This window comes from Pteropus alecto, unplaced genomic scaffold (assembly GCF_000325575.1).
Source record: "Pteropus alecto unplaced genomic scaffold, ASM32557v1 scaffold20, whole genome shotgun sequence".
NCBI lineage: Eukaryota > Metazoa > Chordata > Mammalia > Chiroptera > Pteropodidae > Pteropus > Pteropus alecto.
Genome location: NW_006436298.1, coordinates 11103130 through 11119838, shown reverse-complemented (window position 1 = coordinate 11119838; position 16709 = coordinate 11103130). Strand labels below are relative to the sequence as shown.

Below are 16709 nucleotides of genomic sequence, written 5' to 3'. Positions count from 1 at the left end.
AAGTTAGTAATAGTTAATGTGTTAGTCAGAGTTTTCCAGAAAAAAAAAGGTGGTACTAGGATGTTTCCTCTTCCTCAGGGACCTCTGTCTTTTTCTCTTAAGACCTTCAACTGATTGAGTGTGGCCCACCCACATTATGGAGCATAATCTGCTTTACTCAGTCTATTATTGTTAATCTTATCTAGAAAATACCTTCAGAGCTACTTCCTGACAACTGTGTGACCAAATATCTAGGTACTGTGACCTGAACAAGCTGACACATAAAATTAACCATTGCATTTTGCCATTCTGCAAGTTGGATTTGGGATTGCTTTGTTATAATATCCTCAGACAAATGCCCTAAAATCACTTTAAATAGAGTGTTTTCATAAAAGAATAAGAACTAGAAAGCTTTCAAGGTCACTGCTATGGTGGCATAAACCCTCTGTGAAAGCGGTGCTTTACACTTTATTCTAGTAACAATCTCCAGCAGAGCAGTGCAGTAATAAAGTGGGCAAGCTCAGATGTCAGAACACTGGAATCTGATTCCTGGTTCTACTGTTTTTCGTGTAATTTGAAGCAACTTACTTTTATTTCTCTCTGTTTCAGTTTCTCCATCTATAAAATGGAGATAGGTTTAAATGTTCAACTCATGAGAAGTCTGTAGAACAGTTAAGGAACATATTAAGTATTCAATAAATATTAGCTTTTATCACCACCTAAATTAAGAATAAAACCAAACATTTTCTTAATGTCCATACATCTCAGAGATAAGTTTTTAGGTTTATTTGTTTCGTTTTTAAACCTGTAGCCAAACAGAAAGTTATACCAGCCATACCCCTTTCCTACCTTTACCCTGGGGTTGGCATTTCAGTGTCCCTTAAGTGGTGCTCAATCTATGTTTCTCACTAGGAAGGCCAGGAGAAGGAAGAACTGTAGAGGCTCCTGTTACTAAGGCCAGACATAATAGGTGGAAGATTGGCTTTCACTGAGCAGATGGCAATATGGAGCTACCATTTTACAAATCTTGCAAATGGACTGCCCCATTTTAATAAACTGATGAGTAAATAGTATAGCATTGAGGCTGTTCTACGAAAAAATATATAACAATTTTATGTTACAAAAACTCACTATTTTCTCTTTACCAAATAAATTCTTATCAAAAAGCCATGTCTTATTTTCTTTAAATTACACACTTCTGTATAGCATTTGAGATAAAATTGTATTACCAAAGCCTGGTAAATAACTTTTCCAGGAAAGGGACACTCATATTTATATCATCTTTCATGTGCTTAGAATGGTGCTTGGCACTTCACAAAAGTTAGTGCACTAAAGAGGTAGGTGCTCTTGTTTATACTTTGCATATGAGGAAGCTGATGCTCAGAGAAGTGTGGCAACTTGCTCAAGGACACATAGGTAGTTAATGGTTGAATCAGAACTCACCCCACTTCTTGTTCCAATGTCTGGCTTCCTCTCCCTCTATTGCGATGCTTGTACTCACAGGACCAGATTTTGTTTCTAAAGCTGTATTATTGGTCTCATCTACACTGCGCAAGCAAGATTGCATTCAAAGCTGGTCCTAGGCAAGACAAAGGAAATGCACAAAATTTGTCTTTAACAATACCCCCAACTCCTTGGCAAGCTTTGTTTTTGCTTACCTCTACAAACTTTCAGCCAGTTAGTGATTTCATCAGTTCCTTGCTAGTTTTTCCATTAGCCTTAATGAGACATTCATCTGAGTCTGTCTTCTCAGCATCTCATACTCTTAATTTCACCCACCACACTCTCCGTTACTCAAAACTTACCTGCCAATTCTATGTCACCTTACAATGAGTAGCAATATCTTACATGGTCAAATTAATTACTAGTTTATGAGTTGCTTCATTAATGAGTTACCTCTGTATGGTTTGAATCTTTTAAAACAATAAAGTACTCATGAATTACTTACTTAACTAATAATACATCTTAAAGAACAAAAAGAAAAGTATTATATACAAATTTTGGTGTTTTCAGTCAGGTGGGTTCTTTGCTATCCCTCAAATCATACCACTTAGGTAGCCATCTACTTTGCTTATGCATTTGGATGGCTTGATTATATCTGAAACATTAACAGCACAGAACACATTTTTTTATACTTTAGAAACCTGGAGGAGAGAAGCCCATCTTCTTACTAGTAAACCTCAATATCTGGCAATGCATCTAGTTACAAAGATAATAGTTCTAACTCATCCAGCTGCATGTGTTAGTAGTGACATGGTCTTAAAGCAGCAAAACACTTCTCATTTTCAATTTTTCAGCTGCACAGGGACTGGGTATACTATAGTTCCCAGAGTCTAATTTGGAGACGTTGATTTTCATAATGTTTCTAATGAAGCCTTCTTTCTATTACCCATATTTCTTCTCTCATGTCTCTGCTTCTTCTCTCTGTGTAAAGTTTGTCTTAACACAAGAAGAAAAAACTTTTCGATGCAAAGAGAAAAAAATGGATGGTAATCATTACAAATGATCCATTAAAACTGAGACCATTCAATCTGCTTATTTGAACATACAAAGGTGCTTCTCTTTTCTGCAATACTCACTGCACAGATAAGAGTGTATTCAGATATAATTTCATGTGATTACTCTAATCTAAGCTCCTATACATAACTCTTTATCAGATCTTGTTAAGCACATAAACAAACTGCCTCCAAGTAAGTCCTGTCCATCAAATCTTTATCTTACTTTCATGCAGTTTCTACTTTGCAGGCCAACTCTGGCAATTTTGCCTCCCTATTAAAATAGCAAAAAAGAAAATTTCAAAGTTGGGAGAGATCTGGAAGAATCTTTGCCCACCCAATTTGTCCTGTGTCAAATGTATTTCCTCCCTGAGGAAAAACTACATAGCAGGTCAGAAAAAAGAAAACACATAGTTAAAGTCAAAATTAAATAGTAAAATATAAAAGCATAAACATTGAGTTGCTATTATGGACTTATTTTGCAGCCAAATTAACCAGTGAATGTTTTAAATTAACACTGAAGGGAAAGCAGTCCAGTTTGAGAAGACTAGTATAAAACTCACTTTTATTCATTATTTACTCCTAAAGCAGGGATAAGAATCCTGAAATCTTGGGTGAGTTTTAGGAATTTGTGAATTCTCAGAAAATTTAGGGCGTTCTTGTATATATGGGCTTTTGGGGGTGGGGAGATGGTCTACAGTTTGTCAGATTTTCAAAGGAGTCCAATCTAAGAATCGCTATTCTTAGAAGATTCTTAAAGGAACAATGATATCAGTCAAAACCTGGTGTTCACGAGATCAAAGATATGCATTAGGGGTATTTTTCTCTGGAAAACAATCAGATTGGACTTCTGTGGATAGTTGCCGCAAAACCAGCCAGGGAAATTAGACAATAGCTGAGAATTTGATTTAGATAGACCCATTGTATGGACGATGTTAACTCATATCATCATCATCATCTCAGTAGCTTAACAAAAGATTACTTCTTATTCACACAAAGTTTAATTCCTAATCAAAGGGCAGCCTTCTATGTATTCATTCAGAGATCTAGGCTCCTTGCAGCCTATGGCTCTGTCTTCTTGTATGGCCAAGAAGTCCTCTGTTAGAACCTCAATATCTTTCCAGTAGATAAAGGAAGAAAGAGAAGGCATGGAAAATTACATGAGGGTTGGATATCATTTCTAGCCACATTCCTTCAATCAAAATTCAGTCTCATGATCAAAGCTAACTGTAAAAAAGATTGAAACATGTAGTCTCACTACATTCTCGGGAGGTAGAAGAAATGGCTTTTGGTGAACACACAGCTTTCTGCCCTATCCTCTTAAATAAAGCAACAGTACCAAGAATAAGTTGGGGTGAAGAAGACATACTGTTTTAGATACTGAGAGAAAGTCCAATGTCATAAGCAGACCAATGTATTCCATAGACAATAGGCTAGAAGGGGCAGGCTTATAGGAGGCAGAAAGGCATCCAGAGAGTGGGAGGAACATGGCGACCTAAAACCTATGAGCAAGAGTGCTCAGACTTTCAGGCATGAAGGCAAGAAGAATTTGGAAATTCAGTGATTAGCAATAGAGCCAAAGTAACCTAATCAGTATTTAGGAAAATGTAGGGTTAGGTGTGGAGGATAGAGTAGGGTCAGGCAGGAGCTTAGGTGAGATAACCAAAAGCTAGGAAGATTATGGAGGGTTCAGAGTAAAGAGTCAAGACAGACTATTTGCGTGGTGACTTCTTTATGACCAGAATGTTGGACAAGAGCTGTTCAAATTCCTCCTGTCCAAGGCCAGAATTAATCCTGGAGTAGTGCAGAGCCTACAGATAAGGGTCAGCTGTGAGGAGAGGCACATGAGAACCTGATAAGGCCTAACATGATCCACCCTCAAATGTTCCCAGTAACCTTACTCTGCTTCTCAGTCACAGACAACAACCCTAACTAACCCTAGCTTCCTTACAAATGTCCCGGGATGAAACAGGACAATCGAATCAGTACAAACCATCAGAGCACAGAGCAGATGCCCTACTAAGAGTATAGAAGGCTTGGAGTGGCAAATTTGCTAACAAGTAAGAAATAATAAAAAAAGAAACAAAGAAGAATAAAAATAACAGCTAGTATGTGCAGGACATGTTTCTTGGGCTTTAAATATATTTAACCATTTAAACTTAAAAAATCTTTATTTAAAGGATGTGCCTTTATTACCTCAATTTTTCAAATTAAAAACAAGCAACAAACACTTATCAGTGCCTTGGTCAAGTAAGTGGTAGAGCTGAAGTTCAAAAAGTTCTGGCTCCAGAGTCAATCACTTCAATCACTATGGATACTACCTTTCTTAGGAAGTCAAATTTGCCCAAATTTTTATATAACATTTTACTCAATTAATAGAGGTGCCACTGAAGACACATGCTTTAACTCTCTCCCAGAGATCTCATCTACCATTCTGTTTCCAGAAAGCTGCCCCTTCCTTTTGGAATGAAGACCAAGTCGTGGATCTCCAAAAAAATAAGTCATGGACAGTTCTCTGGAGTGGCCACCCTCTCAAAGAATTTACACTATTATGCAATAACAAGCTTTGAAATAAAATATGTCACAAATGAATGATCTTGGAATGTCAAGGTTAGAAGAAAACAGTCCCACCCATTTTAGAGCAGAAAGGCTAAGTAGTTTGCAAAATGTCCCTTAGGAATAAAAGCAAGTCGTTCTAACTTCCACAGTAAAATGCTTGCCTCCTTACCTCAGACCATTTTCTCTACTCAGCATAAAGGGATCATGAGGGTTAAAAGCCAGGAACTTCTGACAGTGATATAAGTGACTGCATTGATTCTTAGGTTGCGAGAAAGACTATGAAAAAGATAAAAAGGCTCAACTTCATAGGATTTTTTTTAAATAAGGAATTCAACATTTATATAACTAATCAGGAATTATATATCCATCCAGTTATGAATATATCCATTCATTCATTTGCTAAAGAATTCATTCGTTACAAAATATCTACTGGGCCAAAATTTGTACGAAATTCTGGATATTTTTAGCTTTTTCAAGCAATATTTTTCTTTCTGCCTGGTTATCAGGTTTTGTTAACAAGTTTCATGTATGGGATTCCAGTACATTCCATTATAAGATGAACTTTATATTAAATAATAAGGCCATTCATTATGGCATTGTTTGTAGCTTCCATCCATTAATCCACAGTAAAGAGGATATCGCTTAGGAGTATTCCCTCTGTTGCTCAAGACCTCATTTTTGGCCCCCACATGGTTAATCTCAAGACAAATGTGGACAAGGCTCAGTCAACAGTAAACTGCCTTTGGTACCAAAGAAGTACTTGGAATCCTGCAAATTGTCAATGACAGTTGTAAGGCCTTTGCTGTCCTCGTTGAAAAGACATATTCTCAGTGTTCTTGGGGGATGCTGGAGAAGGGACCCTTGCGTCCTGCTTCCCTGGCAGGGTCCATCGGTTAGAGTTGTTTGTACAAGCACTGCGATCTGCCTTCTGCTCTAGATAATTCCACTTCACTGGCCAGGCTCTATTAATTCTAAGAAGTCAAAAATGATTTTGTTCAGCATTTGGTTTGGCACCACATGAGAACATAATTTTCTGATGGTAATAAGGGAGGGGACTACTCAGAAAACAAAGCACAATAATCAAGGAACCAACATTCTGAATATATTTATTAACGTTTGTATTTACAGTTGGAAAATCTTTTCCATGTTACAGAGTTTTGTTAAAAACAAGTTGTTGCAAATCAATAAATAATAGCTACAATCATTACCTACTGTAAACAGAATAATAAGCAGAAAATAAATAAACAGATGCAACTATTTTGGTATACACAGGCATCCAATTGTTTAATCATTTTCTGTTATAAAACTGATATGAATGCCACCATTTTATTTTTTTTGGTAGTATTTTCCCTTGAAATATATTTTTTAATTGCACATTGCTTTATACTTTTCTTACCAGTTCAGTACTATAGCATAGCAAAGGATTACAAAAAAACTGGTTTTCTACCAAAGGAGGGCTTATTTTCTACTATGTGGTCATTTACATATTACAAATGGAAAAAAAGCAAGGTAAAAACTAATGCACGCGTGCATGTGTGTGTGTGTGTGTGTGTAAGAGACAGACAGGAGTAGGAGGAGATGTGGGCTCTAGGCTGTGCACACTGACTGTTATGAAAGGATTTTAACTAGTTGGTGATCAAAATCATGTATAATATCCATTAAAAACTCATTGGATTGGTTATTCAAAGAGTAGACAAACAGAACTCCGGGATACTGTTTCCATTTGGATTTTCCAGTTCGTATGGTTCCAACTGACGGTACTCAAAAGTCACCCGATTTATGTGTTTTCCGCTGGAGACCATGCGCACCACTGTGTTGTCACAGCCAATTTTCATTTGGGCTATAATTCATGGAAAAAGTGGAAAAGTTTCCCAGCAGGTTAGAAACCACACAGTCAAACCATTTCTGTAAACAAGATGATTTAAACACAAAGAAAGTGAGGGGATGTATCTTCCTCTCACAGACTCAAACCATGCATCTGCCATCAGGAGAAACACTGTTGTTTTCATTTTTATTGTAATATATAATTAATTGTAGAATTGTGAAATTGAACTCAGCCTTTCTCCTCATGTGCAAGAACACTGTTAGCCAAATAAATCTGGCTGCATACAGGCAAGAAGATGTGTCCTTGCACTTTTCATATTCTACACACAAGGCTTTGGAGGTAAAGGCAGCTGTCTGTCCACATCTTTGCTCTAGTTCAACGTTCTCAGTGGGGGGCAGTACTGGCCCCTAAGGACAGGCTAGAAATTTGCAGAAGTTTTTGGCTGTCATAATATATAGGAGTGCAAGTGTCATTTAGTGGGCAAGATTAGAGGATAGAATGTACTGCTAGATATTTATGTAGACAAAAAAAAAATCACCTGTTAATTATTTTCTGAGCTATAATATATGTAATGTACATACTATATATAATATAATGTGTAATAGTATATATAATAATTCTGTCTTACATATATACAAAAAATTATTTGCATGGTTTAGATATACTACATGGAATATATTTGTTTTTGTTCTATTGTCCACTTGCACATCTTCTCTCTTATTTTTTTTCTGTGCTTTGTACATGGAATGGCTTTTGACATCCTTACTTCTCTTAAATCCAATTTTATTCATTATTCGTATAAGCTGGCAACATTTATGTATCTTCTAGTGCAGATGTGCCTAAGCAGGTATATACTGAACTCATATTATTTTTATTAAAAATTACTTTTATTTTATTCCTCTAAACCTCAAGCTGGTTCCTGAGGCAAGATTCATCTGCCCTATAATAATCCTTTCTGCTATTTTAATTTTCTTAATTTTCTCCTCTCTTTGTCTTCATAAGGCCTTAATTCTGAGAAACACTAGCATTGTTATATAGCTGATACTTTACAAACACGTGCCTGGGTTTAAATAAAGTAAATCAGCCAGAAAGATTTATGTATTGAGGTAAAAGTCAATTTGGAAACATAATAAATATAAACTCTATAATTATCTTAACATAAGCACCAGGGAGTCTGGGTTATGCTTCTATGAGAAGATCCAAATTTAGTTTTTCTTAAATGACTTGGAAGGTCATCTTTTTTCTGATCTTACTCTGAACTTTAATCTGTATAACATGCCCTATTTCCTTTAGTTAATATATGTATTGTTTATTCTTTGACAATTCCTAATAAAATTCATTTCAAAGGTCAGAGTCTCTAGTAGTTCTTCATTATATGAACAACTTAAAAGAGACTCATGGAAACATGGTGAATGAACAAAAAAAAGTAAAGTCTAAAATTAACCAATGAGTATAGAATTCAAGCCTTCAAATTATCTTAAGACTAGTTTCAATTACCTAGATAATTGAGGCAAAAGTAGGTTTTTTGCACTTAGTCTTACCTTTTTACCAAATTCAAGCCATACAATTCAAGCACCAAAATTATTCTGGCTTCAATTATCTAAATTTTAAAACATGAGTGTTCTTTAGTCCTTAATGTAATCTTTTTACCCAGCTCAAATGCATCTCCTCACAGGTGCCTATTGGCATGGAAGGATCCAGTGCCTCAGAGAACACAGGCAAAAGGCAAGAGAAGCCACATGCATTGACAGCTCAAGCATAAATTATCATAAAATATTTCCTGAGTTTTCAACAAAGTGAGTTTTTAGAAACCTCTTGCCTTTACCTTTATTAGAAATCTTGCCCTAGGCCCAGTCCTGCCTTAAATTTCATCTGAAGTTCTTTTATACAGGTGTATCTGAGGAACAGTGGAATACATATTGAGCCTTAATGTTTACCTGTGCATATTAATTCTATTCTAATCAAAAGGATGTCTGATTTGTAGCTTCATTACCTAGTTGGTTAATGATCTGTGTAGACAAGAGAGGAAGGGGGCTATGATGAAAGTTCACCATGCGATTAAAGACTGTTGTACTACCTCTCCTGTTTTAATTTTGTCTATTTAAAGATAATCTCTGATTCCTGCATCTAAACTACAGATATGAGAGTGGTGCTTATAGAAATGTTTAATGCAATCTTCTGCTTCCCCCTTGGACTTTGTTAATTAATTTGGTCGTGAGGTGAGCGATTCTTACCCCCTTCCTGGACCCCACAGCGGTCTTTCAGAGGCTGGTTTTGCTGCTAGAAGTTGGGGACATTCAGCAGTTCTGAGAATTTCTAATAAAGCACACTACTTTTGAATTTATTTACTAAGTATTACATACACATATATGTATATATGGAAAAGTTTAGATGGTACTTCATTATCATACCATTACTAATTGATGATATATCTCCTATGTGAACCATAGTTTTAGTAAACAAACCCTTTAGTATCTAGCAGATGAAAGCAGGGACCTTTAAGAAGATGGAAAGAGCACACAACAAAAAAGCTTTGTCATTTTCATAGTTTTACTTACAGCCAACCTTAAACGTGTATCATTATTATTTCATAGGTTTCTCTCCCAATGTCAGTTATTTTAGTAATGCATTCTTGATACTGTACATAGGCTCAAATGTAAGGTCCTCACAACAGCTCAATGTGCAAAATTGAAGGGTTTTTTTTTTTTTTTGGTAGAAGTTGCCTTCCCAAGTACAAAAAATTAAGGTGTTTTACTTAAGAAAATAATCTTGATAGGAACATAAATAATAATCGAAGAGACATCTCACCAGGGCCATGAAAAGGATAGCAGAGGTCAGCGAAAGGCATCATCTTGGAAGGGTCCAATCCAGTTCCTCCCAGCAGCTCCACAAAGTCTCCTTTTCCCCCACAACCTGCTGAGGGTTTCTGAGAGAATGAAGCAACAGGGAAGGATATGTAAATCAATTATAGCAGAGAAACCATTTGACAAATGGCAAGCTGGTAAATTCATCAACCAGCCTTAGACTTCCTGGCAGTGCCACTTAATTCGGCATCCAGGATTCTGGAAATTAAAAGACATTTAAAAGAAAAAAAAAATAATAAGAAGTGCTTTTCTAAATCAGTTGAGTAATCATTTTTAAATGTGTTTGCATTTCTTTATAAGCTCCAGGACTGGAATGGTAAAATGGGAATCTGTAAACTCCATATAAGATATATAAAAATTGAATCTGAAAATGCTTTGCTTTTTAAATCATTTGGACATACATACAAAATTATTTGAATTTCTTAATACATGCAGTTAGAGTTTTTATGAATAGGGCTTTCACATCAGTTTTTCCTTCAACCCATGTCTTTTCCTCTTCTTTACAAAGAAATTTTTCCGCTATTGAGATAATCTTTATAATTTCTGCTGATAAGGATTTAGATTAGTTACAAGAATATCAAAGAAAGAAGAGAACCCTATTTTGGGGCTCAAGTTAGCTAGAGTTATCACTGTGTTTATCTTTCTAACTAAAATTTATTTCAAACTACTCAAAACAAGAATCTAGTCTAAAACTTTATATGATTCATTGCAACCACCTTTTTCTGCTGCCCTTCATCCTTCTCTCACTGTCTCATCCACAGCAATTCCTGTGTTTCACTTTCCCACACAAACAAAAGAACCCCCGTTAGTCCCAAATATTGCCCTTCGGGACACCCATCTCCTGTAATCAAGGCTGGCCTCATGTGCATGCCACCTGTGCTGCCACACAGGGTCCATGCTTACAAGGGCCTAGTCTTGAAATTCTTAATAATTTTTAAATAAGGGTTCTCACATTTTTATTTTGTACTGTCCCCCACAAATGATATAGCTGTTTTTCTCTGTGGTCTTCTTCTTTATTAAGGCATGTAGACCTAGTGGAGTGTGGTAAGGTGCTCAGAGGTTAACCAGACAGACGTTAGTACATAAGGACCCAGATCTAAAATAGTGAATGTTATATAAACAAACACACACATGCAAACATTTAGAAGACACTGAAATGCAACTAGAACTAAACAATAATTTAGAAAATATTATAACAGTAACTAGCTAACGAAAGTGAGCAGGTGGGGACACATTTTTAAAGCACCTAATGTGTTTGGTTCTATGCTACATGCTTTGTGCATAATTTCATCAAATGATGAAGTAGAGGGTTAATTAGCCCCTCAGTGTACAGGGCTTATGTTCTTGTATGAAGAGTTGAATAAGCCATTTATGGTGAAGATAAAAAAAAAACTTAATTGTCTTTTTCACAAGTAGAGACTGTCCAAGGGGAGCACCTCTTAGGACTAAATTTTCCACGTGGTTCTATAAGTTCTAAATTTCAGTAGGAAGTGAAGGGGAAAAGGCAGGCTCAGGTGGGAGAAATGGGGAATAAAGGAGATAGGAAGAAGCAGAAGCCAAAATGAGAACAAAACAAAGAAACAAGGAAGTGGAATAGACCTATTTCTTGGTGTTCGATGACTTTTCTCTCTTTTTCCCAAACCTCTCAGCTATTCTTACAACCAATGGCAGAAACTGAGTTGTATAGGGACCTCTCTGGAGTTCAGTTCAACAGTGATTCCTTAGATTTCTTTGTTGAGGTTGTACCTCCCTAGACTAAGCCACTATTGTTTCTTGTCTAGACTGTGACAACGCCCCCCCAGGTGCACTCTTTGCACAACTTAGGCCCCTACAGTCAATTTACCACATGGAAGCCAGAATGGCCTTTGGGTAAACCTATTTCTCCCCTCTTTGATTTTGTTAGTTAATTTTGTCATGACATCAGCAATTCCCAATTACCTTCACCCCACCTGAGCATAAGCAAATGGGTTACGTCACTTTCCTGCCTGAAGCTCTTCAGTGGTTTCCCACTGCACTTAGAATAAACTCAAACTCCTTAATAAGACCTGTTGAGCTCTCCACACCTTGGCCCTGCCCATCTCCCTCCCTGATGCTCTCTCATATCACTACTCCACCTCTACTTTTCCTTCTTTCCGTTTATGGAACCCAGCAAGCCCATTCCTGCCTCTGAGCCTCTGCACTACTTCTCTCTGTTCCCAACTCTTCCTGAGGCTGTTGGCTCCTTCTTATCTATCACTCAAGTCTCACTTTAAATGTCTCCTTCTCAGGACATTTCTTTCCTGATCACCTTATCTCAAGGAGCTCCTTGCCCTTACTTTTGCTCCCTTGTCCCAGTCACTATCACATCACTCCACTTCATTTTTTGTAAGGCACTCACCACTAGTTGAAGTACATTACATTTTTACTATCTCATCCCATTAGAATGCAAGGTCCACATGAGCAGGATCTGTTTTGTTCATTGCTAATTCCGAGCATCTATAATAGTGCCTTGCACATGGTAAGCACTCAAAAAATATTTTGTACAGAAATAGATGCCTAGAACACTGCAGACTTCGAATTTTTTTTTTCAGACTCTAAATTTTTTAAAGAGGAAACACTAAGATTACTCCTCATAGCCAACAATAACTGAAGTGTGGATCCCCCAATCTTCTACCATACATGCCATCTTCTATACTAATCATCAGGAAGGACATACAAACAATCTCAAGCTAATGAGGCTATGCCAGAGATACCCACTTATCCTGGTCTTTATCAAAGAATTATTCTTCCACTCAGGTCCAACAACAACAACAACAACAAAATAGCACTGAATTTAGGACTTAAAGGAAATTAGACATACTCCTTTTCTCACTCCTGATCCTATTTATTTGGTTTTCTCTGAAAACTGTCTGAGTAGGAACTATGACTGTCTTTGATGCCAGAAAATACATGTGCTATCTCAACCTAGACATATGAGAAAGAAAGTAAAAGGAAATGAGGATGACTCAGAGGGAAGAAGTTACCAGTGCAAGTAAATGTGATCAAACTCAGCATTAATTTTAAAATTCATACAGAATTTCACGGGAAAACAAGTTGATGGAGACTCTCAGCTAATAATTTGTTGCAAAATGTACTGAATTAAATGTAATGTAAAAAAACTTTACTGTATTTTGCAATATAAAAATCCAATTTCATATTTTATGCCACATTTGGCATTTTTTCATAACACAGTCAATGAGATACTTTCTTCACGTCAAAAGAAAATTCCAATAATCAGAAAACCAGCTGTGTAGATGACTCATACTAAGTTCTGCTAGAAGAGAATTTTTTTAAATGAAGCAAGTACAAGAGAGTTCAATTGTAATTATATGCCACAAGTTTACCAACTGAAAACATTTCCTACATCTCAAGAAAACTATTCAAATTGGTACAAGGGACACCTGAGTATGCAACTTGCAGCATAACGGAAATAGAAGAGGGATTTAGTCAAAGCAGCAAAGGCACACACATTTGAGACTTAATAGTCAAACAGAAGCACATACTCCTCCAATTTACTAATATCCATGTTTACCCTGTATGATTACTTCTGTTCTGATGAATCTGTGGCCTTAGTAAATGTTTTGGAAGCAAGTAAGGAACTCACCTTTAACTGCAAGCCATTGAAGTGTCCTAGGGTGAGATCAGATATTTTAATCGCCACAGGATAAATTATGGAGAAGCTGCAATTTCGATGCTGATGTGGAACTACCAGGGTGAACCTTCCATTTGGAGTCTGGGAAATTACATTGCAGGCTTTATAGAAAAACAAAATCACATTTTTCAGTACTTGATATGCTGAGTTTTTATAGAAATTTATCCTATCCTTATTCTAGGCTCCTATTTATGGTCTAGGGCCTGTGGCCCTGAAGAGAGTACATATCACAAAGGCAACCCAGAGACTGGAAGGAGTTGGGGAATAAAAATCACCAGTGATATATGGACATTGTCAGAATGCCTTTGGCTGCAAGGGGCTTCTCATCTTAATCTCAAGGAGCTGCCTTGTTTATAACAATCACAGACATAAATTAATAATCAACCAAACTATATGAGCTGCAGGAAGTTCTAGGAGCACTTCAGTAAACTAGGGTCCAAGTTTAAGCTGGGAGTCTGGAATAATCAAGGCTTTAAAGAGTATAAAGAAGTTTTAAACTTTTTAAAACCTAAAATCAAGGCTTTACTGAGGCCAGAACTCGAACACTGTCTATCTGAAGACTTCATTCATAATGTATAGAGCCATATGTCACTTTTTAAATAACAAAATAAATAAATGATAAAAAAGTCACAAAACAGTCTGAGAAAAAATAGAAAGCAGGCTTACATCTAATAAATATTTGTTGAGTATTAAGTGGTAAGTTGATTAAAAGATAAATTTTAATGTTTAATTTACTTCCAAGAATTTCTGAAATTTTTGTCTGAGTCTCAAGTCTAGACTTAAATTTATTCTTCTAGCTATGAAACTAATAGCATCAGAGTTTGTACCTTTTTTTTTGACAGTTATGGAAGAAAAGTTTCTGATTAATCAGATTAGGTCAGAATTACCTCTTGTCTCCTTCCTATAATTTCAATTACACTTCATTTCAAAAAGAACTGAAATTCTTTGATGATTCCAGAAGGTTTCTAATTTATAACCAAACAAAGTATGGGAAAAACATTTCACTCTGTACTCCAGAATTATTCTGCTCCAGTCCTCAGAATCAGCCTTTTTATGGGGGTGCGGGGGGCTTCTTTCAAAAATTAAAGATCAGTAAGTAAATTATTCTTTAGCAGATAAGTCCCCATTCTTTGAGCACATGAAATGTTAATATTAACACTATTGCATGCAACCGAAAACGAGTGTTATGTTTTTCTGATTAAAAAATTTTTTTCTTTTAATGTGGGAAAAAAACAAGCGTTGAATGAACTCATTCTTTAAATTAATTAATTATTAATTTGTTTTTTATGTTGACATTGGTTAATGAAATATAATAAGTTTCAGCTGTACACTTTAACAGTAAGGCGTATATATATTTACACTGTGTGAATGAGCTCATTTTGATTAAGATAATGTGTTTTAGGCCTGGATTGTTCGGCTTTTTAGCATCTCTGTGTGTACCCATCAGAAATGAACTAAATTAGAGTTGGGGGGCTCAGAATCAGATGACACTGAGGTCCTCTGGTCCAACCCTCTGCCCAGGGCATGAAATCTATCTACTGCATCCCAGATATGCAGTGTTTCAGCCTTTGCCTGAATATCTCTAAGACTGCAACTTCATATCTGCTCCCTCAAGCTTATCACAGATCAGTGGAATGACTTGGAGAGATTAAATTTGCCACTGAATGAATGCATTGTAGTGTCTTAGAAGATCAGACCAAAAGTTTGAAGAAAACTTAGAGTTCTATTCACCATAAATTAGTATCCTACCTAGCCTGGGAAATAAATTAAAAACTGTGATTTGATTTTTATAATAATAAAAACAAGCAATACCCTTTAGGTCATTTCTAATTATAAAAGAATTTCCATTCATAGCATTCCGTACCTCAAATTTCTTAAGTCTGTGCAATAGTACTATCTTTGAAAAGCAGATTTGACAGACCCCCTCCTTCCCCCATCCCCCAACACATGAGTCCTGCCTTTGGCTTGAGAAGACAGGGAGCCTACTCACGAAAGAGGTTGGGATCTGTCGTTACAGTTAATGTAAATCCATTGCCTGCTTCATGGACCCGGAAGAAGATCATGGCCACATTCTGGGAGGATCTGATGCTCCTTCTGCTAAGACCACTCTCACAAAAATCTATGTACCTCTCAGTTGTGGGGATAGGATGATCCTGGGAACTGGGGAACTTCTCCCCCTTGAGAATCCAACCATCAAATACCTTCCAACAAAAAACACAGACATAGATGATTGCTTCCATCAACTGAAGTCACAGGTGTGTTGAAAATGGGGGAAAGTTACCCAGCAATGAGCCTTCAGTCATAAGAAACTGACAGCCTACTTGCTTTCCATTTGTATATATTTTGAAAATGAGGGTGGTTTGCAAATAATATTATTAATTAATTATTGCTTTTTAAAAATAAACATTAAAGTTTCCAAAGTAAGTAAATTTTATTTTATAATTTCAGCCACCTTGGTAAATGAAACTCCAGACAATATCTATTTTTATTTTGGTCATATTTTCCACACATCCCACCTTCAGAAGAATTCCACAGAAGAATATTTGGGTTTCAGTTCCTCTCTTTCTTCTCCTCATTGAAATATGAACAAAATGTCTCAAAAACAGACAAAAGAAAAAACCAGAACAGCAACTTTACCTACCGGCCAATTGTTATATATGTTCCCCCCCTTTATTATTTTTTTTTCATTTTTTAAATTCTTATCACATTAAAATATCAAGAACTACTTCCACACTTAGGCAACAATGGCTACTGAGGACTTTTTGCCTTCACTTGTTAAAGTTTGCAGTTGGATAAAAGGTCAGAGTCTATTGACGTTACTCTTAAAATCACCACAGGTCACCAATTTAATGAGCCCAGCCTAGTTTGCATTAGCAAAATCGCCAGCTACAAATTACTTTACCAGACCAGTCCTCTTCTAACACGTTGGACAGGTTCCAAAATAATTCTACTTTGAAGGTTTTAATCATGATCTTTTTAATTGGACTGCAGAACTCCAGCCATCCGCAGCCGACCTGTTAGACTTACGGAGAATGACTGGGAGAGCGAATGTTATGAGGCTGGGAGCCTTGTCCTCCTACCCCATCTGCCTCAAACTAGATTCCCTCTCAGCAACCCTCCGAGCAGCCTGTGCCCTTCTGCTCCAAAATCAGATCACCCAGGCATTGAAAACAACGTCTGCGAGCCTGGAACAGCTCCTCAGAGAGAGGCACCAGCAGGGGCAAGTTGGGCTCAGCCCTCAGACGTGTGAAGCTGGTCTTCTAACCAGCATCTGCCAGCTTCTGGGCTGGCCTTCTAACCAGCACCCTCTTGCTTCG

At 36.7% G+C, this 16709-nt stretch overlaps 1 protein-coding gene across 1 annotated transcript in view; it reads right to left on the bottom strand.

Annotated features, from left to right (window-relative positions):
* Positions 1-6153: 6153 nt before the first annotated feature.
* Positions 6154-16709, bottom strand: part of CRHBP (corticotropin releasing hormone binding protein) — a 12077-nt gene continuing 1521 nt past the window's right edge. Inside the window, exons 4-7 of the mRNA XM_006913160.2 lie at positions 15383-15593; positions 13345-13493; positions 9667-9784; positions 6154-6873 (exon numbers count right to left, since the gene is read on the bottom strand). Coding sequence (XP_006913222.1) covers positions 6716-6873; positions 9667-9784; positions 13345-13493; positions 15383-15593 — 636 coding nt within the window. The 3' untranslated portion in view covers positions 6154-6715. The remainder of the gene's footprint in view (positions 6874-9666; positions 9785-13344; positions 13494-15382; positions 15594-16709) is intronic.